This window comes from Branchiostoma floridae, chromosome 19, assembly GCF_000003815.2.
Source record: "Branchiostoma floridae strain S238N-H82 chromosome 19, Bfl_VNyyK, whole genome shotgun sequence".
Classification (NCBI taxonomy): domain Eukaryota; kingdom Metazoa; phylum Chordata; class Leptocardii; order Amphioxiformes; family Branchiostomatidae; genus Branchiostoma; species Branchiostoma floridae.
The window spans coordinates 16,274,937-16,301,135 of NC_049997.1; the positions used below are offsets into that span (position 1 = coordinate 16,274,937).

Genomic DNA, 26,199 nt, shown 5'->3' on the forward strand with positions numbered 1-26,199 from the left:
ACCAGTATATGACGTAATAGGGGGGGGGGGGTTGTATAACTGGTAATTTACTTGTAAATTCAGGAATCAAGAACTGAAAGTATGATTTGTAATACAGTATAAATGTTCAATATCATCATAAGGGTCTATATTTTGTATAAACATTTATGTTCCTCAAAAAATATCTATGAAGGTTGTTTGTAATCAATAAATGTTGTATTCTAGTGTCATAAGCACTTTAAAGGAGCATGATTCCACTCCACACGGGAGACTATTTTTTTCCGATAGATATTAATTTTAGGAAGTGATAACTGCATACTACTTCACATTATACGATAAAGTACCCAGTTGCACCACATGCCTCAAAAGCATTCAGTCTTCTACTAATTATATATAACTCCCCAAGTACCCTCTAATTGAATTAATCCTATGGCTGAATACAATGCAAAGCTTTTAACGGTTACAAAACTAATTTCAGGTTCGCTAAGAAATCTCGTCTTGTTCTTGTATTCTTTGCTATCTTATGAGCAATTTGCCTTCTCGGTGTGCTTAGCGTACCTCATTTATTCCAAAAATATGTACGATAAACAGTGTTTTTGCGTATAGGGAATGCATGGGTAGGGTCTGCATGGGTTTAGTAAGTGTCAATATTGTAAACATCACGTAATTCATCCCAAGGTGAATTCCACAAAATTCGGCTGATTATGTATTCATTGCCACATTATCTATTGGAAAACAAGACTCCCTTCTGGAGTGGAATGCCCCTTTTAACACACACATCATATCACACAAGTCTATTTTATGTACCACATGTTATAGCACCTTTATTAACAGCCCATATGTACAGTCATATTGAAGGAGCATTGAAAGAGAGTTGGTAGATTTTGATGCGTTTACATGTATAAGTACAGTACAACAAACAATCCTGCATTTTTACAATTCAGATAGCTATTTGCATATGTCAATCATTTCTCCAGTAAGGAGATTTGCTGTTTTCATCAGATCCTGAGAGGGCTATGTACAATTTTTTGAATGTCAAATTTGTTTTCCTGACACTATACTGTGATTTTCCCTGGGAAAGATTAAAGATGCGTAAAAAAACAGTCTTTGATATACAGCTGCTGTTCTTAATTTGCTATCTCTTAAAAATGTAAACATGGCTAAGACATTGCTCCATTGTCTTAGAGCAGCAAAGTGAAAAAAATCATTTCTGAAAAGCACTTGTGGGAATTATAATGATACTTCCTATAAAAATTTGCTGCAAAGAGTAAGAACATTTTTGCACACATTTCTGTTTATAACAGAACTTGAACAGTCAAATAGCTTGACAGTTAAAAGTCAGTATTTACATATTTCATTTGTTAAAATTCCTATTTCTAAACCAGGTTTAAAACGTGCAACAGCCCTTAGTGAGAAAAGAAAACTTTGAAATACTTTTTATCATGCAGCAACAATATTCAGCATCAAAAAGATGTCACTATTTTTAGTAGGATTTTCCTGTTTGACAAAACTGTGCAAGGACAAATATCTATTGGGAAAAATATACTCATCCATGCATCATATTAGTCATATACACATACATGTGCTACCAGTTATAGTGCATTAACTGGCATTAACAGCATACATGCACTTACATTTTGTAGCAACAAGATCTGAACAATTTTTGGTTTGTTTTAGACTTGCATAGAAGAAAAATTCTCATAACAACGATAACAGTTGCAAAAAAATTGCACTGCATATTGATAAAAGTTCCAAAACCGAACAACAGAACAGAATCTATGACTACAATTCAGGTGCTATGTTTCTTCTATCCCATAAACCATCAGCATTTTTTTAAATAGTACTAGTATGTACAATTAAAAAAGAGTTCTTCTTGTGAAGATCAGTCGATCTCGGATTCTCTGGATTCAGCTTCTGACGTCTCAGTGTCGGGGTCTTGTTCTTGCTCCGTTAGCTGACCCTGCAGAAAAATAACAAAAATTCATGTCAATCAAAATCTATTCATTCATCTATTAATCTTTTAGCGTAAAATAGGTAGTGAACTGACATATTGACAATTCAAAATAATTTTTCTTAACAGTAATTTTTGCACTAAAAAAAACAAACAAAAACATAATAGAACTCTACGAAGCTATCATTACACAATATATCGTTTACAAACAAACACACTACTGCAGCACTGTGGGAATGACCTACAATGTCAATTTTCCACCATGACCTTTGTCTCCTTGATTGCAAACTTCCTACCAAATATCATGAAGATCCATCAACTGTGCTTCTCAAGTTATGCACACATGCGTGTACAGCCCAAACAATAGCTCAACCGAAAACATAACCTTCTTGACAAAGGTACTTACTGTATGCGTCATAGCAGACCATACCACTCATGAATGCCATCTAGTGGAATAAAATAGTACTGCAGTAAAAACACAACGACCTACCCATCCATGACTGGCTATCCATCCAGCGAAGGTGTTCTCCAAGTACTCCAAGCAGAAGTTACGGAGGACCCTCGCGTAGTCCGTCGTCACGCCGACCGTCTTGATGGCGAATTTTGTGAAGCCGAACACCATGGCGAGTTGGGAGAGCTCGATGTCCCTTCCGGAATCGCGGTGTACGATGGCTTGTACGCGGGTTGCCATCTCCTTGAACTGTTCATACGTCATGTTTTCTCCCATTTCGTTGCGTAGTTCGACTGGGATAGGCTGATTGTCCTAACACAATAGAAGAATGAAATTGAACTTTTATTACACTCATTTATTGGGGCTTAAAACATTTATGAAAGAATTGGTATAAAAGGGTAATAATTCAGATTCGATTACTAAGGGGACCACTATATCTGGTGAGTAATTATAACCGTGAATCATACGGGATCATATTTGTTTACTTTTCAAACCATATATGGCACACACACAAACATATAACAGCTGCAAATTGACCTCCATGACCCATTCGCAGACTATGACATCATACACAGGAACTACTAAAGTTCTGCCTAAGGCCACCCCACTGTCAAGGCCAACCTAAATCGCATGTTACATCATCTGATAACTGTATATGGCATAATTAGTCTCTATGGATTTTGAAATAGCCTGCTATCTATTATAGTGTTTACCTCAGTAAGGTCATTTACTGTAAAATATGTTATGTTTGAAAAAGATTCTGAAATAGAGTCTCTAGTAGTACTTAACTATTTCTTGTTTGCAATTAGTAAATCCAATTACTGTATATAAATAATTCATTTTTGTCAGTTTCTCATAAGCTACTATCATTATGCTAATCATAAATAATAATCATAAATCATAACTCATCAAGGTAGGAGCTATTGAGTCATAATGCTAATAGACATATAGACATTTACAATGTAATGAGTGTTTTACATGAATGGTCAATTTGGTAACAACAGTAATAAAAAACTACACAAATACTTTATTGTGGCACATATGGGTATCATCCAATATTATCATTATTGGTTTGACCAATGTCCTGTCATGTTTGACGAAAACAGAATATTTGCTATATAATATACAATGTCTTGCAATCTTGTATGGTTTTAATAAGAAGTCTTGTACATCAATTAAGCTATGCATTCTCAAATAGAAATTAAAACTCTAGATAGAATTCTGATTCCTCAAACTTGAGTGTCATGGAAGTGGAAAAAATCTAAGCATCTAAACTTTTTAGAAAGTTGATATCGGGAATCGAACCCTGGATAGTTGTTCAGTTTGTACTTACATGGTTGAGCCTGACTCCGTCATCCTCCTCGAGCAGTTTACACAGGTAGCTGGCCATGGCCTGCTCCACTGCCGTGATCTCTGTACCGCTCGCCGTTCTGCTGGGAACTGTACAACATGGGAAACAAAAAAACAATGTACAGTCAGGCAAGGCATTCAGAGATGGCAGACTTCATTACATTCTTTATCTATACTGCTTTGCAACACTTGATTTCTATTCATTTATTTATCAACCTTGTAGGGTAGTTCCACCTACTCATAGACAGGAATAGCAGCATAGGATGTAATAAACATGCACTCAATGCAAGGCCATCCTCTGTGATGGATAAAAATCGACATGTAAAGAACATATAATAAAACTGTCTTCCTTGTGTAATTTTTCACCAAAACAGATGCCGTTGAACAGCTTAGACTACTGGTCAGCAAAATTTACACCTCAAAATGCAGGAAATATCGTTTCAGAGGGTCTAGATTTTAAAATTTTTCTAGGAAGCATGACCCTGGACTCCCCTAGGAATGCTGCGCCGGTGCTCAATAGGATTCAAAATCAAGGTGACGGAAAATGATTTCAGGCTGGCTACAACCCTGTATAAAAACAATAACGTACCTTCTAAAGTGGACGAAACGCCACCAGAGGCACCTTGGGGGGCACCGCTCGGACTGGGAGTTGAGTTAAAATGGCGTTCCAGAATGTCGTCCCCCATCTGACCGATTCTAGCTGCGATCATGTCTAACAATTTCTCCCTCTCCTCCTGCGTTCTCTCATCTGGTGTCCTCCGGCCATCTGCTTTAAACAAACAAACAAACAAACAATACTATAGCAAATATGTAGACATCCAGGTAATATGATACTGCCTCCAGCTTTTGAATTTTTCTGTCCCATTTGTTTGTGTGCCTATGTTGTTGTTTTTCCCTGTCAGATCTGTCATTTAAATCTGTCATAAATTTAAGATTTTTGGGACAGATATCATGGGGCAAAAAAAAATATGGTCGAAACAATGTTTCTATTCTGGGACCAAGGGATAGGTCCTGGTAAGTTAAAAGACATTTCAGATAGCATCTGCTATGTATTTTGTTAAGTGACTGAGAAAAACTTGGCAAGCAAATATTTCAAAATCATATTCGGGATCTTTGAAGAAAAGAGAAGATTTAGTTACCTGGACTGTCAAGTCCATCAATGTCGACATCTGATGAAAGCCCTCCTGGCCGATGTACCGACGCTAGTCCCAGTGTGGTTGGTCTTGTCATTCCACCTGGTGGCGGTGGCGGTGGCAATGCCATCCTAGGATCCAACACCTCATCTGGATCTAGCGATTGCGTACGATACGAAGACTGCGGCGATTCCTCCTCTGTTGAATTGTCTAAAAGCTGCGTGTCCGTGCTGTGGCGGTCGCCTTCGCGAGAACTTGCACGCGACTGACTGCTCCCGTACACTCCGTGGAGTTTTATTGAACTGTCGCTTCCCGGCGACTGAGAGTCCGAAGAGTCTTTTGGGCTGTTTTTACTTCTTCTTAGGCTGAAACGCCGCCTTATCGACTTGCTGAAGCTTTCAGTTCTCTTTGGTTTCGCACCCTTTTCAATTGTACGATGGTGATTGTCTAGGGTACCGTCTTCTGAGTCAGGTTTGAATTCTTCCGAATTTTTCTTCTTGTTTTTCTTTGAGCTCTCGTACGTGAACACGCTTTTGAGCCAGCGGTGGAATCCTGATTTTTTCTTCTTTAGTTCCTCGGTTGCTTTCACTTCGTCGGGTTGCTGGTTGACGCGGTTGTGACGGTCGCTGTCCCACGTTCGCCTTCGATGGATGGACTCCATGATTGGGTGTTCCAGAGCCTTGCCGAAACTTCCCGTGCGTTTGAACCCGGCATGTCCGTTCTGATGTTCGCTAGGAGAGAACCCATTTGCCGTAGGTTTCGTCGGAGAGTTAAATCCGCTTGCGCCGGGGGTTGGCGTTGTCGGACTCATAGAAGGAGCGATGGTTTGCCCGAGGGGGGACTTATCGGTGATACTGAGGTGTCGTTGGAGGAAACGATCCAACACGATCTGGATTTCCTCGCGACCGAGGGGAACGCTGGTTTCTTTCCTAAGCTCAGGTCTTGGTGATGTTTTACTCTCCATGGCGGAGCGGTGTCGCCTTACCTTCCGCTGTATTGCAACTGTTTGGGAACAAAAAGATGATATTGTTACATCAGAGCAACACTTCAAAAGTGTAGGAAAAGTCAAATGTTATATGTAACAATAGTTCACCTTCGTCCATATCCACTCTTTTTGAAGTCAGAATACATATGAAATTGATGGACAATTATTTCAAACCGCAATACTTTGAGGTTATCTTAAAAGATATCCTGAAATATGCTGTTAACAAAAACTATGGATATACCTCGTGATAAAGGTAAACTAGCATAGTGTTTAGGTCAGTACCTGAACAGCTTACAAGTGACTACATGTACCTTTACGCAAGGAAAACATGGCCAAGGTAACCATGAGTACTTGTGTAACCACGAGTGTTTGTATGTACTGGCATTTTATACAGTCTCAGTGACAATTTTCAATACTAACTGTTAACGCAGACATTAAGAATCCTGTCTATAGTATAGTGACCACTTATCCACATATAGACCACATCTTGTCAGTCCCTGAGTGGTTTTCTTGGACAGTTACTCAACATCTGTACAATCGACACAGAAAAGAGCAATACTTTTCACCACACGCTTCTTTCTAAGAAGAGAACAGGACGCTAATTTTCCAACGTCATACCAGACAATGTGCACAATTATCAATAGAATAAAACAATTAAATATTAATGTAACATATACAGGAAGTCAACATTCAGCATTGGCATGAAACAGCAAAAAAGAAAACACTGACAAAAACAATCTACAACTTATAGTTCTTCTAAACACGCGGTCTTAGAAAACAAGAAAGAAAGCTACCTGCTTCTAATAAACTTGTCAAGTCAAAACCTTGCTTCAAAGAAACTTGATAGAAACTGCCTGAAAAAACTGTACGTAACTCTGTGAAAATCTCTTGTTGTTCTGTCTCTTTGTTTGGAAAACAAACAACGATGTGCTTGCTAAAAACATGACATCATAGGAGGATATTTTTTACCATTAACTCCAGACAGGTGTATGACTAATCAACAAGCAATTTTCTGCTTCGTTGACGTCCATAAAACAAACATGCTGTTTGTTTGATTTGTAAACTTTGACAACTCATTCCAAATAGACATTCAAAATCTAGTTTCTACAATAATATATGTCACACATACTAAAAAAAAAAAAAAAGTTTTTGCAGGAAAAATGGTCCATCTCTTTATGATTTTACTCTACTATATCCACCAGGAAGTCATTTGTAAAAGCCAGACAGGTGCTTTTGCATATACATGACTAACAAGAATCATTTTCTACTTGACTAGACAAAGACATAAAACAACTTCCTGTCCGATTCTCATGACCAAACAAGTTGGACAGGAACCCCCTATTTTCGCATGGGATGAGCCAAAAGAAGACTGCAAACATGTGGGAAACGTGATACCATTAATGACGTGAGGGGGTGGAAGGCTTGGGTGTAGAAAATCCCCAGGATGAATAGACAACTTGTAGTCAGCATAAAACCTTATCAGTGATGATGTCATCACCTTGAATATACAATTAGATCATCTTACCTTGAAAGAAAAAGAACAAGAGATGTATTTGTCTCAAAAATTCAAACTCAGACAATTTTAAGTTCATCATTAGAGGCTTATTTGTTCAAATCAAACTCAACTTTAACAAACTATGAAGTAGTTTTTGGGGGAAAGAAACTATCAAATTTTAGCCTTTGAACATCATGTAAAAGTTTGGCATGACATTGACCAATAACAATTTTACATTCTTTATAAGCAAATTAGCTAAACTTTTACCAGGCTACCTTGTTTTTGACAGTGTTTGAGAGACATTTACTGTCACAGATAGTGAGTGAGTGTGAGTAAGTTCTACGTGTTTATTGATAAACAGTGACCACATTCTGAACTGTTGCTTACCGTCAATTCGAATGAGATACGCCACATTTTACCACTTAATCTTGTTACTGAATCTTACTTGTAAGCTAGAATTGTAACATTTGCCATGACCTTTCTGGAAAAGAGTACCCCACCAAATCATACGGATGTCACATGTAGTGCTCAATACTTTTGTAGCTAGAAAACTAAAATCTAATGGACTTATAAAAGGCACTAGGGTGTGACAGAAATTCTTTCTCCTACAAAAAATAAACAGCTTTCACTTTCAAAGCTTTCAGATACAGCTCCAAAAATTCTTACTTTTCCATGTAAGACAATGTCAAGTTTTCTAACTCACAAGACAACAAAGAAAAAAAACAAGCTCTAAAGTACTCTCAGATCCTAAATTTTGTTTAAAGATTGTTTAAAATCTGAGTCAGACTCTACTGTGAAAAACATTGAAGTTTCCTGACTCACAATTCCATAAACCAAAGGCAAAGTGAAAAAATTCTGCCAATCAGTACTCCAAAACATAAAATGAAACTAAATACATCAAGCAAAGGGAAAAATTGTAACCTTTATCCATAAAAAAAAAGGAACCAATCTTACTGTACAATGTATTAGACAAAGTTTTCATGTTTCAACATGCAAATCAAGAAAAACAAGCCCTACAAGCTATCAACTGAATAAAATCTAGAAAACTCCCATTTACTTTTGGCTTTAACCTACAAACTTGTACCAAAACCTGTACCAAATTTAACTGTACCACAATCATATAAGACACTTTAGACAGTGTTAAACAAATCCTAAGAGTAAGACTCTGGAAAGAAAATCTACATGTAAGTACAAAAAAAGCAAGAAAAACAACTACAGCACGGCCTCTTAGACGCCACAATGATTCAACCCGTGCGTACCGACAAAACAAGTATCGTGTGTACCTCTGTCCTTTGTCCCGCCCGATACTTGTTGTAGCACCATTGTCAACGACCCGCTTCTTACTCACAGACTGACCAAACTCTTACCAGAACTTCTGCCCCAACCTTTTATATGAGCTAATTATGTATGCGTAGGTTTCAGGTGTCTATAAATAACTGCTGATGTAGCAAGGCCCCATGGGAGTCAGGGAAGTACCCTGCGTCACAGGATGTCCTTATATGGTAGTCAGGTGAGTGGGTTGTGCAGCGTTTACCTGGAACGTACCATTCTTGGAGGGACGTGCCCAGATTTGCCTCCGGGGCGTCATAACGTCAACTTGTCGTCAAGGACCTTTGCTTGACAAGGCACGATATCGATTTGAATGCACCATGAATTTGAAGTTCAACGGAAATGACTAGAACAAGGAACCAATAATCTAAAGTAACTTCTTCAAAATAAAACTTATGATTGAGAGAGAATCAGAAAGATCATGATATACATTACACTATGTACATTACGTACAATTACAACTACACAACTTTTTACATCAATAATTATGTATGCTATTAAATAAAAACCAAGGGCATTATATAGTGTATACTGTATAGCCAATGACCTATTAAATGTGCTTGGCTAAACCAACGATGAAACTTGATGTAAAACAATTTCTAACAAAAGACACTTTAAGTTAAAGTGTTGTTTTTGCTTGCAAACTACAGCAGTGTCATAATATGTTCCATAATTCTACGACCTTTTTCGAAACAGTGAGTCCTACAAAACCCCATGGATAACATAAGATATCCCAACAGCAATATTGATTAGCAATGTACTATAATTTCCCAAACTTTTTCAAAACAGTGGATCATACAAAAACTTTCCCACCACACAGAATGCTACCCCCCCTTTCTATACACAATGGAAAGTCCCACCAGCTGACTACACACTAAAGGGGTCAACCATTAACTCAACTGACTTCACGTACGTTTGTTTGAACCCTCTTGGAATGTGTCAACTAGTAGCCACATATTTTCCCCTTTACTCAATCGAATTCTAACACGGTCTAGATTAAGACAAAGCGTGGGAAAGTTTATCTTACAATTAGTGTGCCACGGTGTACTGGAGTTTATTTTGAATCAGGTCCGTGGCTTTTCTATTTTTTGTTGGCGTAGATTGTCGCTGGAATGTTGGTGTGGTAGGATCATGGTTTAATTCAGGGCGATGAGCCATGTGTAGTTTACGTTGGAGAGTCCTTTCTGTAACATTATCCGCTTACGCATGAATAGGGCTTGTGCCAAATTTCTGGTGTTTTTAACAGTGAGTCATTGAAACATTGTAAGAAGAAACCACGAGTACAAACCACTAACCAAAAGACTACATAGCCTTGAATGTAGCCTTAAAAATATACATGTAAGAGAGAAAATAATCTATAGTATAGTGAGGTCTTCAGGTCTAACTACTAGATAGAGATATCTTTTATTATGCTAAAGACTATATAACCAGTTTTGCTGGTTTGAAAAAAAGTGAGACAGTTCTTGGAAAGGCCACTGTACCATTTTAAGTTTCTTGTTTCTGAATCTTTGCAAGAAAAAAATGGATCAGGCAAGCACGTGTCCTGTGATATATCCAAATGCTACCAATGTGACAGAAACTTTAAAGTCAGGTGAGAGTTTCAAACAATGGCATGCATTGCAATATGGGAAACCTGTAACAAAGATAGAGAGCCAAGAACTTCAGTTCAACTGTTGGAGCCAAAATATGCCCCTTTGTCATCTGAGGGTTGATTTACACTATCTATGGAAGGTTTCAGATGGCTAAGAACAAAAAAGAATATAACTGAAAGATTTTTTGTTGTTGCAAGTCCTGACCTGGTTCCTGACGTTCAGTTGTTTTTTACAACTGAACTTAAAACATTTTTGCAATACAAGTCCAGTTCTGGTCTACAGGATGCAGCAAGCTATTCATGAGATTTTTCAATTTTTTTTTTCAAATCAGAAACAAATGATGAAGTTTCTAAACTCTTGAATGCTACAAAATCACTAAATCACATGCTTTTTAAAAAAGTTGCTCAAATTCAAAATAATCGTAATCATTAAGTGTTGTGCAATGAGTTATTGACTTTGACTCATCAGCTGTTTTTGTCTGTATATTGAATCTGTGATTGCATCACAGTTCACACCATTTAGAATAACAAAGGCACTTGCAAAAACAAACAAAAACACTTTATGTAACAACACAGAAAAGAAACTTCCCAAAAATACACTAGCCTGGGCAAGACACCATAACAAAACAAAGTCCAATTTCGTCGGATGAACTTTGTAACTTTTTAACATTCTAAAATTGGCTGCAACCTAAAACAAAAAGTCTTCCCCAAATGATGTCATATGTTTTTCACACTTTTTCAAACAATGGACTGGTAGAACATGGCATATATAATTTTCTTTCGGACACTAAACCAACAATGTCCCTATATCAACACAGATATGCATAACAAGTGAATGATGTCATCATTCGTTTAAAAGCTGCATAATGATTGAAAAGAAGGGTGTAAAGTGCAAAACCTTTTTCTTTGCTAAAAATAATCTGTACATGATAAGGTGAAAAAAAACAGTCATGCTCTAAAGTGGGGTTAGTGTGGCAAAGTATTTGGCCCAGAACCATGAGGTCAAGGGTTCGAATCTTGTCATGCTACCAATCTTGTGCCCTTGCTTTAGGAAAAACGAATTTAAAACTCTACATGTAGGTGTAAAAATGAGTACCAGTGACTTTGGTTGGAGAGATAAAAGTAAAGGCAGTGGAAGGAGAGGGCTGGGCTCCACCTTCCAATACCGTGCCCTAGACACAGTAGATAACAACCCACTGTTCCTACAGCCTCATAAAAGCTATGGGACTACCTTTGCCTAGAGTTTTATTCATAAATTGATGAAAAAGCAAGAAAGCTCAGACAAGAGAAAATAATTATAACGGTGACGTAAACAGGATTATGTCAGCTTTAGTTTAGGTTGAAATAAACACCCGGGCAAGAACGGACATGTTCAAAAGAATACAAGTAACAAGATAATGACATATCAAGTGACAACAAAAAAGTAACAGTTTTCCTCGAAATGAGTCTAAATTACATGTAAGAGTAGAATATTGATCCAACTACTTGACCTTTTCTTTCAGAATCAGTTCTAAATTGATGACCAAAAAAGTTTAAAAGCTCCTTGTTCTGACGGATATACGTAGAATAAAAGTTGGAAGCACTGTTCTTTTAAAACATTATCACAGTCCAAAAAGAAAACACATACAATGTATATTGAACATTTAAAATAATTTTTTCCTAATTTTTTTCCATCCCACTCAGTCATCGTTTGGGAGACTAAGTTGTTAATTTTTGTGGCTAAAGCAGTCATTTTAAGCATAGAAAAATACACTTTTGTAAACCTCCTGTTGTAAAGATATTTTGGAAGGATGGATGGAGTGAAATTTTCTTTCTTGGACGGGTCCTGGATACATAACATGTATATGAGATATTGTTTTATTTGAATGAGTTAAGGGCATATGTATTAATTCAAACAAATACGGTAGCCCTGAAAACGTGAAACCCAATCTTTTGAGGCAAATAAAACATTTCGCCTGCTTGATTCTCTTTGATCCAGGCATGCCTAGACTTGCATAAAGAATAAAACATGATTGAAGTGAATGTTGTTTTTCTATGTTTTGCAGACCAATCATAGAAATCACGCATTTTCTCGGTGTTATGAAACCGTTTGGGGTTTCCGAACGATTTCGACATAAGTTTCTTGATTTACGCAAGGGTTAGCCACTTGTTTTGGGACTTTGGATTTTGTTTAAACTTCTTATCTATTTGTTTTATCTAAAAGTAGTTTATCTTAGAGTTTCACTGTTTGGAGCTGAAAAGAACAGGTACAAAGACTTGGTAGGATGCCATTATCATCTGTTTCCACTTGTCAAGGGTTGATGTCATTGCAATAAGGAACTTTGGGCAAGTTTTGACTTGCTAAAGGAGAATTTTAACAGTATTATTGCACTTGTCTAAAGATACAGGGCTAGCCCTTTGTAATAGCCATAGGCTAGTTGGGCAGCCCTGGCTGTGTGTTCGGTGCAGCCAAACCAATAAATAAATAAATATCAACTTACGACAAGTTCTAACTTGCCAAAGCCAAAAAAGGCACAGATTTTAACTACTTTAAGGATATGTTTTGAAAATGTTCTACAAAAACAAGCATTTCACTATTGCAATCATAAGTCGAATCATTTCTTTCAAAAGAACGAAATTAAAGACATTTTCGAAAGAAAAAGAAAACACACCTAAACTTTCATGAAACACCAACTGTCAATAAACTCTATGAAGAGGTAGACACAAATGTTGGTTGTGATGTGAATAAGTTGGCCAAGAATTTCAATCATGGCATGTTTTCGTTCCTTCCTTTTTATGTTTTCCAAGGAAATACCACACATTTTGTAGATACAACATATTTCACACCAGAGAGGGAAAAATGAAGGAAAACCAAACTGTTCCTGGCTCCTCACAAATATCTGGTACCCTGGGGTTTGTGGTTTTCCGCTTTGTTAATTCCTGGTCAGATTCCCAGACCCTGACTGCTGCTACAACTGCTACTGGTCTTTTAACACTTCCTATCTCAGGGGAGTCTTCATTAGCCAACCCCTTACAGCTTTAAAACAACTCAATACAGGAGTCCATAAATATAACGGCATTAAAACAAACAAGCTTGAAAGAGAGAAAGTTTACAACAACAAAAAAGAACTGTATAACGATTATACATGATAGTTTTTTTAACAGAAAGATTGCAAGAACATGGTAAAAACATAATATACATTTTGTAGGAGACACACATGTGACAATTTAAAGTGACTAACATTATTGTAAAAGTGGGACTACTCAAATACTAGTGTTAGCTTTTTGTAGTAAAAAACTTTGAACTTTTTTCTGTTTCACCCCACATTCATTGTTTTTGGGCACAGTTTTTATTTTATTTTCATTGTTTTAAAAATCTGTTATTTTCAGTAAATTGAAAATTGATGAAAAGACAAATTGTTTGGAAAAACCGGGTACAATTTTTGTCCATTGAACATGCGGGCTACAGTGAAGCCACATTGCAATACTACTTTACTAGCTAACAAAAAAACATAATGCTAAATATCCTCAGTCTAACTCTTATGTAGCTTGAGCTTTTTTCATCCCTCAAACCGCAGTGATATTTTAAAGAGATGTAAATGATTTCTCTTGCTCTGGTTCAACTAATTCTAGTCAAATATTGTCACATCAAGTTAATCAGACTACAAAAATAAAATTCTTTTCTCCTGAAGCAACCCAGAGACATACAATAGTCCAACAGACTAAACAGATCTGACTAAGAAAAAAGGATTCTTACCCTCTTCCTTACACAAACACTTAACAGAACCACAAAAACCACAAGATTGTGTATTCCTTGTCAACAGGAACTGAGGGCTTTCAAAACAGTGTATATCAAGTAAGTAACTAAATTCTTTGCCAAAACAAGAAAACGGAAAGAAAGAAAACATTGTTCTACTCACTTTGTATCAAAGTAACAAGAGACTTGAGTTCGGGAATGTCAGAAAGATACAGACAAACTGTTTCTGCTATGTCCATTTTGTCCACATCTGTCCGAGAGTCTCTTAAAGTTGATACTAGTACTATTATCTGGCATGTAAGTCCTCTGGCCCTGGATTTTTATGTAAAACATTCGTGGGGAATTCCCTGAACATATGCTTTGTGTTCATTTTGAACATGTCTGGCTATGTCCCTTTTTACCGTAAAATTGGGACTTTTTTGTGCTGTTTGTTCAAGGGGTCGTTGCGGGTCAACGGTAAATTTTACGGTTAATACCCTTTGTTAAAGTGAATTTTGTCACACTTTCTGATATAAAATCATTTCATTAAAATTCTTTTAAATTCTTTCAATTACTAATATTTGGACCAGTGCAGTACCACACAAATATACATTGCACAGGAGAGGTCTTTCATTATACATTGTATTTTGCCTAAATTTGCAGAGTTACGGTAACAAGGACAAGACATGAGTAAGAGACTGGGACTTTGCAGGGACTAATTCATTGTATCAACTTCCCATAAAGACTATCAAATATCATGTAGTACTGATAATAGGAATATGCAGTCAATGAGATACCTTCCATATATAATCTGGGCATATATTTTCCCACACAACCAGTTTATAAAAAGCCATTAACTTACACATATACAGTGATGGCCTGTGATTGTTAAATATACTATCATTATAAATTACGTTTTATATTAGTAACTAGTTTCTTATAGACCATATCCCTGGCCCAGCAGTTGAATCAAATGCCTAGGCTTGATAAATATTTGATAAGAAAATGTCTGAATATTAAACTTTGATAAGTTGCAGAGCAGTGAAAAATAACCAAAATCTATTAAGTCTTCAATGGCAATGATTAAAGCACATGTAATTAGCATATTTTAACTATTGAACTTGGAATCGAAACATTTTCTGTAACATACATGCAAATCTACATAAATTCATATGCAATATTATATACATTAAAGAGACGGCTCAGCAAATGTCCAATCTAAAAAATATCATACAATGTATGATGCCAAATACAAATTTGCATTCATCCAGTATACCGGTATGGTTATGTCCTAATGAAGCCATAGATTATTGAGCCCCTACTTTTGTCAGTCTAATTCAATCAGCAAACATGCTAGCATAGCCCTATAGGATATAATGAATTTGGCTTGATCTAATCAAGTCTAGGCCCAATGACGTGATAAGACTACACTCTCCTTTTTCTTCAATCTTGAAAATCATGTTCAAAAATTAAGAAAAAATTGTTTAACCTTTGCTAGCTAGCTAAAGTAGATATTTGACACCAAATTTGCATTGGTTATGACTATATGAGGTTTGGTATTAGGGAGAGGTCCGAGAGGGTTAATCCAGAATAAATCTTTCGAAAATCTACAAGTAACTTCAAATCACCCTGTTAGTGTTGCCTTCTTATTTGTCAGCGTCTGTGTGTGTCTGTAATTATGAACACTAACTCCAGTTTGGCCTGATTGATTGTCTTGACATTTGGTATGTGGGTAGGTCTTGATGAGACCCTGAAATGATCATATTTTGTCCCCACCCCCCAACCCAACTGTTTTCAATGCAGCAGAACTTCCAGTTTGATATGTAAAATTTGTGTTCTGGACAAGCTATAGCCAGGATGTTTGATTTGTAGATAGCTATATTGTGGTTGGGAAGAAGTAAAAAAAAGTTTGGGACCTCTACAGTCTACTTTCATTCTGATATTAATGCTTACAGGTTACAGTTTTACTATAACTATGAAACATTGAGACGTTAAACAGAGAAAAGTAGATACACCTATATTGTGCGACTTTACTATATCTATAAATATGTCTTCTCAAGCATACGATAAAAACATGCAAAATATGATTCCCCTAATCCCATATTTTTACACTTCAGCACACACACACCAGGGCTCGAAATTCATTTTTGGTGCACTGGTGCACCCAGCTTAAAAAATTGGGTGCACCAAAAAATTTTTGGGTGCACCACTTAAATTTAAGTAATAACCTAATAGCGAAACTTAGTTACAAGCCATAAAAGTACCATGACAGACATTTTTATTAGGCCTAGGAAAAAAAATGTTGTGTTTCCTGTTTCCCTACCTACCCTAAAAAAACCTGCCGACCCTAGACTTTTTTTTGGGTGGGCAGTGGAGTCACATAGCTTCCAGTTTAGAATTTTTATTTGGCCTGCTTCCTATTAAAGTAAAACACTGCTTGTCCCATCTAATGAAGGATAAATGTATCTATCATGCACAAAATTAAAGTTTGACATTGAAAGACAAGTGTCATCATACCTTTCAGTTTACTTTGTTCAACTGTATTGTAAATATGTATCACTAGAATTTTGGCCAGCCTAAAAAAAATACAAGAAAAAAAAAAAGATAATCCCTACCTACCGACCCTAATTTTTTCAGGACTGAAACAGGAAACACAACATTTTTTTTCCTAGGCCTTATCTTTCTAACACTTAGATGTCAATAATATGATGTATACTAGTATATTTTGATATCCTTACATACATAAGCCTAAGAAAATATTTGGGTGCACCCTGTGCACCCACAGAAAATAATTGGGTGCACAGCTCCAATTTTGGGTGCACCTGGGTGCACATGCACCCAGTATTTCGAGCCCTGCACACGAATTTCATTCAGTAAGTTTATTGAAAAGCACAAAACAAAAATAGGATGATTTATTACTAAGTCTGCCGTCTATCCCCAGGGACTTAACCTTTGACTCTTTAGGTCGTAAATATAATATCACACGATCCACACGCGATTCCAACCACCCACATAGCTACACATGAGTCACGAATGTCAATAGGGACAGACGAACTGCAGAAAATTCATGAAAATAAATTTGGAGAAATATGATTATGAAGCATAAAAAGGCTTATCATTTAAACACAGGGCAGAAGGTGGAGCACAATCCTCTCATTCCACTGCAGTTTTTACCTCCCCAACCATTTAATCACGGTCAGGTGTTGGTAACTACATTTTGTACATGTATTTTTACACCTGAGTAAAGTAAGGAAAGTTGTGTGAAGCCACTTTCTCAAGGGTGCTTGATTGGTAGCATGACATGTCACAGGATTTAAAACCAAGACCTCTGACTTCTGAGCCAAACAATCTGCAGTTATGACATTATGATCACACCAGTGTTTCCGCCAGAGGGGCGTCCACGGTCCACCCGTCCATTGACGGTCTCATTTCGTTTTGGACGGCTTGAACGCAAACAGAGGCCGTCCTCATAAAAAAAAATGCGACCCACATTTTGCCGAGAAATCTGTACAAAGTCGATAAATGTAAACCGCAGTTTTGTGTTTTGTATTGAAGCTAGACGCTTGGGGACGCCGTCCACAGTCAGAAAGCCGCTTACTGTTTGTTTTGCTATTGTTATGATTGTTGACAATGTCTGTCGGCGCCCTTTCGCATACGATAATCTCATTAAAACCTGTTTTTCAAGGTCTCAGTTAAGCGAATTTTCCCTGCCACATTTCGAAAACTTGGCGGTAGGTCGATCTCGCTATTACACTACAAACTAATAGTTGTTATTGGGAGAGATAACTTAATAAGAAAACACACTAACTTTGTCTAGATATTAAAAACTTTAGTCTCTGTTTTTATCATCAATCATCGTAAAACAAAACAAAACACGATGATCAGAAACATGTGCCCACCGGGTGCTTGGCACGGGAAATCCCCGACCTCGTTCAAGTTCGTTATCGGCAACACAGCGGAAAAATAAAGTGTTCACATAAGAGGTGATGGACGTAAAAAACATCAAGTATAACTTTGGTTCCTTTTTATATGAGTTTTGAGCCCGCAAAATCTCCGAAAACGGCAGAAATTTTAGGGATAAATACGCATCAAAAATGGCGGTCAGTAGCTGTTGTGTATCCTAGCCAATCACAGCGCTAGTTTCCCGTGACGTCGCTAGCTTTCCCAGATCTCGCGAGAAGTCACCACGTGAGATTACGGGATTTCGGCCGCCATTACGCTCACTGTCGCCGATAGACGATGTTTTTCGTCATTTCTGAACGCAAATTTCTCGATCTATGGAAGGTTTTAGATGATTTATAAGTATACTACAACATAAAAGAGAATACATACAAATGCTATTTCTTTTTTGAAAGTCCAAGAACCGTTTCTAGAACTTTTTAAAAGTCGTAGTACCCGTTCGGTGCGGCATACCGGTACGCGGCACAGATCATAACACTTCGGCACTGAACTTAATCGGACGTTAGTTGTTTTGTTTTTTCTTGCGACAGTTAACCATTAACTTTAATTTTCGAGATTTTACAATTAAATTTAATTTTCGCGGTTTTACAATTAAATTTAATGTTCGCGGTTTTGCAATTAAATTTAATTTTCGCGGTTTTCGCGCCCCAAGGTGGACGGCCTCCCAGCTGAGGTCTGGCGGAAACACTGGATCACACGTAAACTAAAGCTCCGCCAATTTACTAGCATTTGGCAAAAATGTTAAACTTGTACTCTAGGCTAATCTAGGCTTTTTGCTTTGACGTCTTTTCAGGCATTTTGTCAGCATTTCTATCTAAAGTATTTTGTCAGTTTTTTGTTTGAATCCAAGAAACAACCAATTTTTTGGGGGTCCGAGTCACGTTGGGTTGGGTACTGGTAGTACAGAAAATTTTGGTACTAGTACTGGTATGGTCCAGGTCCAGAGGATCAGGTTAAGGTCTGGACCTAATTAATTGTCTGTGAAAACTTGTGAATGGGCAATACTCCAAACAATGGTCCATTTCACTACAAAGGAATCTGACGGTGTATTTCAACTTCTACTGGCATTTTAAAATCCTATCTTCATGTAATCGTGTATTTTTTTCCAAACCAGTCCAACAAGAAAAAAGGTTACACTGTACCCACGCCGAGTGCAGACGTTATTGAGATACTTGAGTGGATTGATTCCAAGAAGGCTCAGGTGGCTACACATACTTTACCACCAGGAAGTCACCTTTGTCATGAACTTGGAGTCACCTGTTAGGCAGTGCCTTTGTTATACAAATATTGCATCATGGGGAGGAAATCTGATACTATTTGAGAAATGACTAAGAATGATTCCCAGACAAATATACAGAATGACAAGTACAAATTTGAATATGAACGGATACGTGTGGCCATGCATGCATGTACATCGTACTAGTAGTACAATGTCTTGTTAATAATTGTTTGCTCAGGCAAACAGTACAAAGTGTAGAGTCCTTGCATACGTCGATAAACTGTTAGAGTGTAAGTTAGACATCCAGGTAAGGAGATACTCGATACTAGCAAGTTTTGTCCAGTTGCTTGAGTAAATTTTATAACAACTAAGACTATCTCCATCACATTCTGAAGAGAGGACAGAAATACTCCATCAACTGGACAAAACTTGCTACTGGTCAGACGTTTCAGACAGCAACCGCACTGTCTCGTCAACATTTTTAAAGTAAACTCTACTTTTTTTAAAGAATATACAGTCTACTTTTTTCAAGACTATACAGATTCACGACCACTTAATACACTGACGACAAGACAACTACTGTTCCCTTATATTAAGTTATTGCCAAGAAAGTTGTAGTGACCTACTGTGACCTGATTTTGTCTGTGACAAACTAGTTTATGAGTACATGTGTGAAAAAGCAGTTCTTTTTCTGATGCGAGGCAGTTCATTTGGTTTGAACTACATCAGGTTGAATGAACATGAAACAAGTGTAAAGCCGTTCACAGTTAATAAAGCTATGCCCTATGACGCAGGAGGAAATTTTCATTTAAAGAAATTTGGACCCAATTACATGTTGTAAGATACGGCATGGGGCTATAAAAATAAGGGCATCACTAGTAGACAATTCTTTGGAAACACAATTTGTGGTCAGGGGCTGTTCTATTCATAACATTACTGTCAGAAATTGAGGAGTAAATCTAAACTAATACAATCGTAGAGCAATTCATAATGAAATTGGGGAAAACTGGTAGCTCAAGTTATCTAATAGTACTTCCCTGGTACAGTAAAGAAAAGCATGGCGAAAATACGTAGAAGAAATGGCCAACATACATCAAAATTTTTAGCCAGAAATATTATGTATGGTGAATTTAGGCGTAAAAATGAAAGAAATTCTTGTTCAAGACCCGACCTACTTCCAACCAAGGATTCTCCTTGGCCTACATTATAGTCCATTAAGATATTTGGAGACAAGAACAACAAAATACACTCTGAAAACGTTCCAAGTCTGAAAGAAAAATCACTTCGTTAAAGGAACACAAAAAAAAGTTTCCAAAATGACTCACCTAGAGTTTCACAACTGTTGTCAAGAAAGTCCGATGCGTGGAAGACAAAAATCGAGTGTGGGTCACTTTTACGTCACAAGTGTCGGTATTCCCCGAAGTTTACGCCGGTTCCGGACTTAAATATGACGTAAAAAGATCGTACGACTCATCGTGGAAGCGTTGTGCGACTTGAAGCGGAAGTTTACGGTCAAAACACGAAAGTTTATAGGAAGAATTCAGGTGAATTTCCGGAGAAGCCGGAAATTTTGGCCACACCTGACTCGAATCGACCTTTGACCTTCTTAAACTCTCGCCACTTCTCGTTCTTTTGAATCACGTGACTCATATTTAGTTGTTATTTTTCTCTAATATCCAAGACTTTATCATGATAAATTCTTTAAATCTAACCTTTCTAATGATAGGAAACAATCGATTAAATGATTTATGGTGTTTTATTTGGTCAAAAAGTGTCATTTGACATTTTTGAAGTCTCGCGAATTGCGAGATTTGGTGATTTGATAGTGAAAGGAAAAAGATGGCGTCGTCCTTGGTGTTCAGACAGCTATTGAAACAGTGAGTATTTCTTGGAAGTCCTGAACGTTGCGTGACGTTTTTAACACCTGACAATGATCGGTCAGGTACAAAAGAACGAAGTCAGGAAGACTAGATGATGGTATTGGTCTATTTAGGTAAATAAGGGCGAGGTTTGACGTTTGGAAAGCGAAGTGCACATGGGTCAAACATTTTATTTGGGGGGAGGGGGGAATTTTCGTTATAAAATCATTATAGAAGCAGTGTCGTCCTAGACAAAGAATAACGTCATATTAATGATTGCTAAATAGAAAACTGTAAGGCAGAAATATATTGGATTTAAGTTAACGTTAATTACGTTGTTGTTGTTGTTGTTGTTGTTGTCCTTGTTTAACGTCTACTTCTCCGCTAGACATGGTCTCTTGGTGCTTTTTGTGCTGGGTGCTCTTAGATTTGTTGACCTCTCTGGTGCTTGTACTCTGGTGCTTTGCATATGCGTGTTTGGGGTGTTCTAGACCTGCTCGGCGAACCTTCTCGTGTCTTCAATGTATTTGGTGAACGCCAAATACATCCTTCTGTTTGCTTCGTTCGTCAGGTCGCTTCGCATTCCTGCTAGGGATACAACATCCATCGTTCTTTCTTGTTGAGGGATTCCGTAGTCTTCATATATGTTGTCAATTTCTTTCATTAGATGTTGTTTTCATTACAAGTAATGAAAATATGATAGTAATTACATAAAATTATTTGTCATGAAAACTTGCAAATAAATGTTGACTTTATAAATATAAGATATATGCAAAATAATAATGCAGCTTAGTGTGCTTAATACTGTTGCAATGTGTGGTATTAGGTAGTGTAGCAGTAGGATGTTAAGTTCAAACCAACAACACTTGGGTTTGAGTCCCCAAACATTCTCCGTTGTGGCTTTTGTAAAGGCATGGCGATGCATAGTGTAACAGAAAAATTGGCTCAAAACCCTGAGGGCCAGGATTTGAGTCCCCTGATATGTTCCACTGTTGTACCCTTACAAAAGCTACTTAGGCCCACTTCAAAGTTCAAACAGACAACACTTATATAGTCGTGCGACTGTTATTGACTATTCGTTGTGGGCAACGGTTGTCTTTAGACATGTGTTCAGAGTATTGCGGGACACCCGCGGCGCAGGATTCCACTGCGGTGCGTGCGTGACCCACAGTGGCCTCTTGCTTGCAAATTAAAAATGGCGGGAGAATTCTTCATTTTCGTCATGCAGCAGATTACTATTCTTTTGCTTGCAAACAAACATTGTCCCCAACAAAGAATGACACAGAGACGGGAAAATCTGGAATTAAACCCGGCGTTCGTGGCCGCCGGTGGTATTACAGATTACTACTAGTATCATGAAGGATGTAGCCACTGGTGGCGGGGCATTGCGCTGGAACAGGCAGTTTCTGATGACAAAAATACGTTTCCATTACTGACTTCATGTATATTTACGGAGAAAAATGCCCTTTCGAATAGAAAAAAACATGCTGCAGGTTATTAGCATATGATCCAGTCCCGTCGCCGGCGACGATTTTTCTTTAGACATGTGAGGAATAGTCGCAGCCCCCCCGCTGAACGTCGCGCGACTGGGTCCGAGGTGGTCGCACGATGATTAAAAAAAAACCCTCGCACGACTATTTTGATCTTCTTTAAACAGCCTAAAAATATCGTCGCCGGCCACGTTGTCGGCAACAACAGTCGCACGACTATGAAAGTGTTGTCCCTCTAAAGTCGGCCTTAACATGGCTTTCCTCACTTCACTCAGGTGAAAATGAGTGCATTGGGTCATCCCTCGGATAGAATGTTGGATGGAGGTTCCTTGTTTGAGGAGAGCCACAACTAAAGCACATAAAAAAGCACCTCTTGTGCACATTAATTGATTGTCAAAAAGAAAAGGAGCAGGGTTGAACAAGTTTTCTAAAATCCACTTGTCCTATCGGGCAAGCACATAAAAAATGTACTTGCCCGAACCAATTTTTCACTTGCCCAAAATTCAAATGTCACTGTTACTAGTATATGCATTTTCACTTCCAGCAATGGAATTCTCTGTAGACAATTGCTTGATGTCATGACTGTAAAAAGTAACAAGTATATCAAAATTGCACTAAAATCAATGGAAAAATCTTACTTGCCCGATCGGACAAGTGGGGTAGGACTAGCCTGTGTTTACACAAGCTCTCGCCGGCTGGGCTTAATGACCCCCTACGGGTGGCGGCAATTGTAGGGCCGGCCGCTAGGGGCTTGATTTTAGCCAGGCTAGGGTAGGACATGCACTTGCCCGAACAGCACTTCCACTTGCCCTGGACAATAGGGCTAGTGGACTTGTTTATCCCTGAGGAGTCCTTCTCGGTGTGAATGGATCAATTCAATTCATTCTGTTTTGGAAATGCAGCTTGCACTTAAAAGCCAGTTTACTGGGTTTAAAATACAGACAAACAAAACTCACCGTTAGTTTCTTAACATTCTTGGTCAGCACAATTTGTTACTCATTGGACTATTTTCATGTTTTCTGTTGGCCGATTGTTGATGTTTTGTCCTCATGTTTACAGCCGGTTACCTTGGCACCCAGATCACCCCAAACTGAAGGTGCTGCTCACCCCCTTCTGTATCAAGTTGGTACGACCCGGCAAGCCCCAACCCCCCGACACACTACAGTTCCAGATACCTATGGAGTAAGTATGGCCCTCATAGTCATAAATACAGAGCTGGATACTAGCCAGTACACTGAAAGAGACTCTGGTCTGGTGTGTTGTTGCAATAGCTCCACCTAGTGAGCTTTTGCAGTACTGCAAATACCTTTCTGATTGTGCCTATTAAGTTGTATTCAACATGTATTATCTTCTGTAAAATGAAGAAATTTCATTAGATTTGTAATAAGAACATCTAATGTCAAGCCAGTGGTAATTTCTTTACCTTTGAGGAAATACTGAAAATACAGAAATGTTCGTGGTTATTTAATGTTCACAGTTTTCGCGGTGGTCACTTCACCGCGAATTTAAAACCACCGCGAACATTTTTCCATGGCAGTAAGAGACTACAGTTCATGGTGCTACCGTGAACTTAAAACCACAGCGAAAAGTCCTTTTTTCCGCTACCGCGAAATTAGATCCCTGCAAACTTAAATGCATTTACAGTATACTTTTGCCCCGTTTCTTTCTCTTTTTCTTTCTCTTCCATACGAAACAAATAAGGTCAATGATCTTGACCAGACACCCTATGGTGTTCAATGACATTATGTAGCAAGTGCTAGGACAGAGCTGGAGGGGCTGGTCACCATTTATTTCTAGCTTCAGATTGCCTTTTTGGCAACTGCTCAGGAGCAGAGCCACTTCTTACAGTACTGCAATCAATCACTGAAAATATTCCTGCTTCTTTTCTTCAGGATGGGGAGGCAAGAACTGAAAATCTACTTAGAGGAGCTGTACAATATTCCTGTGGCGGACATTCGTGTTAGAATACAGATGGGTAAGTTTAAGGTCACAGTGACTCAATTTTAAGGATGACCCCAAAACTAATGTGTATGGGCAAAAAGAAGAAAAATCCAGAAAAAAATGCTGCTAAACATTTAGTCCATTCTTTTCCAGGTTTGAAAAATGGCTTATATTCACAGTAAGACTGTAAGAGACAATCTTTGCCATTTCAATCCTGTTTATGTTGCCATTCAAGTGTTTAAAGAGGGAAGAAGGGCGCTGGTCCCTTGCCCTGACCATGTGTCCCTTACCATGGAGAGCAGATCCAGGGCAAGTAAAGAATTCTGATTGACCAGGGATGCTATTGGGTGACATGTGGCCACAGTTTGTTTTTGACAGCAGGCGAAAATCAGTGCATGAGTCATCCATAAGTGTGTTGTTTTGTATTAGTAATTGCTAAGTTGTCAACAGTCAAGTGTAGACTTTCCTGCAGTTCAGATGGTGCATAGGGCATTACCCATCTCTTTCAGTAGCCATTGGGCCACACAACTTTAGGCAAGCCATACAGCATGGTTTGCTAGTGAGCGTCAACCATTTTATAATGGATTTTTATGATTATGAAAGAACAACCTGGTCGCAACTTGTCCTTTGTGATCTTAATCAATTCTTATGTCTTTTTTCAAATTCCCTTTTTTTAGGAAAAAGAGCAAGAAACTGGCAGAACAGAATGTACTGGAAGACAGAAGACTACAAAGTTGCCTATGTTGTTATGGTAAGCTTGAAAAGTAAAACTATTTCTGTATAAAAATGCAGGTTTTTTTCCAGAAGTAGAGATTAATAATGTTCATAATTAGTATTTACCAGTATTTTTTTATATTCAATATGCCATCCTGTAACAAACCATCCCTTTGATGCCCCTAATTTGCATATTTATGATTTCTTCTTTGCTTTATCCCAGAGATGGATGGACCTTTTCTGTCCTACTCCTAATTTGCATGTGATGTTTCCTTTGCTTTCATTCCAAACTCAATTTACATTTTCATGACGTTTTACTGTCCTCTCTCCAAAAAGAGATGGAGAGACCTTTGCTATATCATCCCTACTTTGCATATTTAGGATGTTGCCTTTGCTCTTTCTCAACAGACATGGATGGACCATTGCTTTATCATCCCTACTTTGCATATTTGTGACATTTCCTTTGCTCTCTCTCTCTTCACAGAGAGATGGACAGACATTCAATTTTCCCGACTTGCTCACCAAGAAGGAAGAAGACAAGACAGAGGTGGAAAAGATGGAAGAACAAATGTACGAGAAGGAAGTCGACAAACAGAGAGAAGTGACAAGAAGAGGGGGAATTAACACCTGGTTTTGATGTTAAAATTAGTTTTTGTTATTTTGAAGTAAATGTACAAAATAAAGTGATCTTAGGATTGTTATTGTCGCCTTATCCCAAAAGTTGAAATGCGTCATACATCTATTGCCATGTAGGGCGGTGCCCATCTCCATTTCTACAACTCTTGGGCCAAAGATATGGTTGGGAAAGCACTATGGCATCTATGAAGAGGACTTGTCAACATTCATAAAAGTTTTTGTCATGACTGGGCGACTGGGATTTGAACAATCACATCCTTGTATAGTATAGCCAGTACACATTTAATATCAAAGGCTAGTAAAGGCTAAGGAGAATGTTTGAAAAAAAATCATGCAGATCTCAGAATACAGTTTTGTATATCTATTGTAGTGAATGTATGGTATTAGTATGGCACATCATA

General features: G+C 37.9%; 2 protein-coding genes across 5 annotated transcripts; one reads left to right on the forward strand and one right to left on the reverse strand.

Moving 5' to 3' along the window:
• Window positions 1-779: 779 nt before the first annotated feature.
• Window positions 780-20,793, reverse strand: LOC118406718. 4 transcript variants are annotated; one of them, XM_035807002.1, is made up of 6 exons: window positions 20,484-20,793; window positions 4,871-5,866; window positions 4,321-4,500; window positions 3,715-3,821; window positions 2,421-2,693; window positions 780-1,939 (listed from the first exon to the last, which is right to left on the reverse strand). In XM_035807002.1, exons 2-6 carry the CDS (start codon window positions 5,826-5,828, stop codon window positions 1,862-1,864), a joined length of 1,596 nt encoding a protein of 531 aa, XP_035662895.1. In that variant the 5' UTR covers window positions 5,829-5,866; window positions 20,484-20,793; the 3' UTR covers window positions 780-1,861. The 4 variants fall into 4 exon arrangements, with proteins under 4 accessions (XP_035662895.1, XP_035662891.1, XP_035662892.1 ...); XM_035806998.1 differs by lacking the exon at window positions 20,484-20,793 and adding an exon at window positions 14,164-14,337; XM_035806999.1 differs by lacking the exon at window positions 20,484-20,793 and adding an exon at window positions 14,164-14,336 and having other exon boundaries at window positions 4,321-4,497.
• Window positions 20,794-20,895: 102 nt separating this feature from the next.
• LOC118406719 (39S ribosomal protein L23, mitochondrial-like) lies at window positions 20,896-25,875 on the forward strand. Its single transcript, XM_035807003.1, has 5 exons — window positions 20,896-21,035; window positions 23,567-23,689; window positions 24,400-24,482; window positions 25,126-25,199; window positions 25,647-25,875. The coding sequence occupies exons 1-5, from the start codon at window positions 20,998-21,000 to the stop codon at window positions 25,797-25,799; spliced, it is 471 nt and encodes a 156-aa protein (XP_035662896.1). The 5' UTR covers window positions 20,896-20,997; the 3' UTR covers window positions 25,800-25,875.
• Window positions 25,876-26,199: the final 324 nt, after the last annotated feature.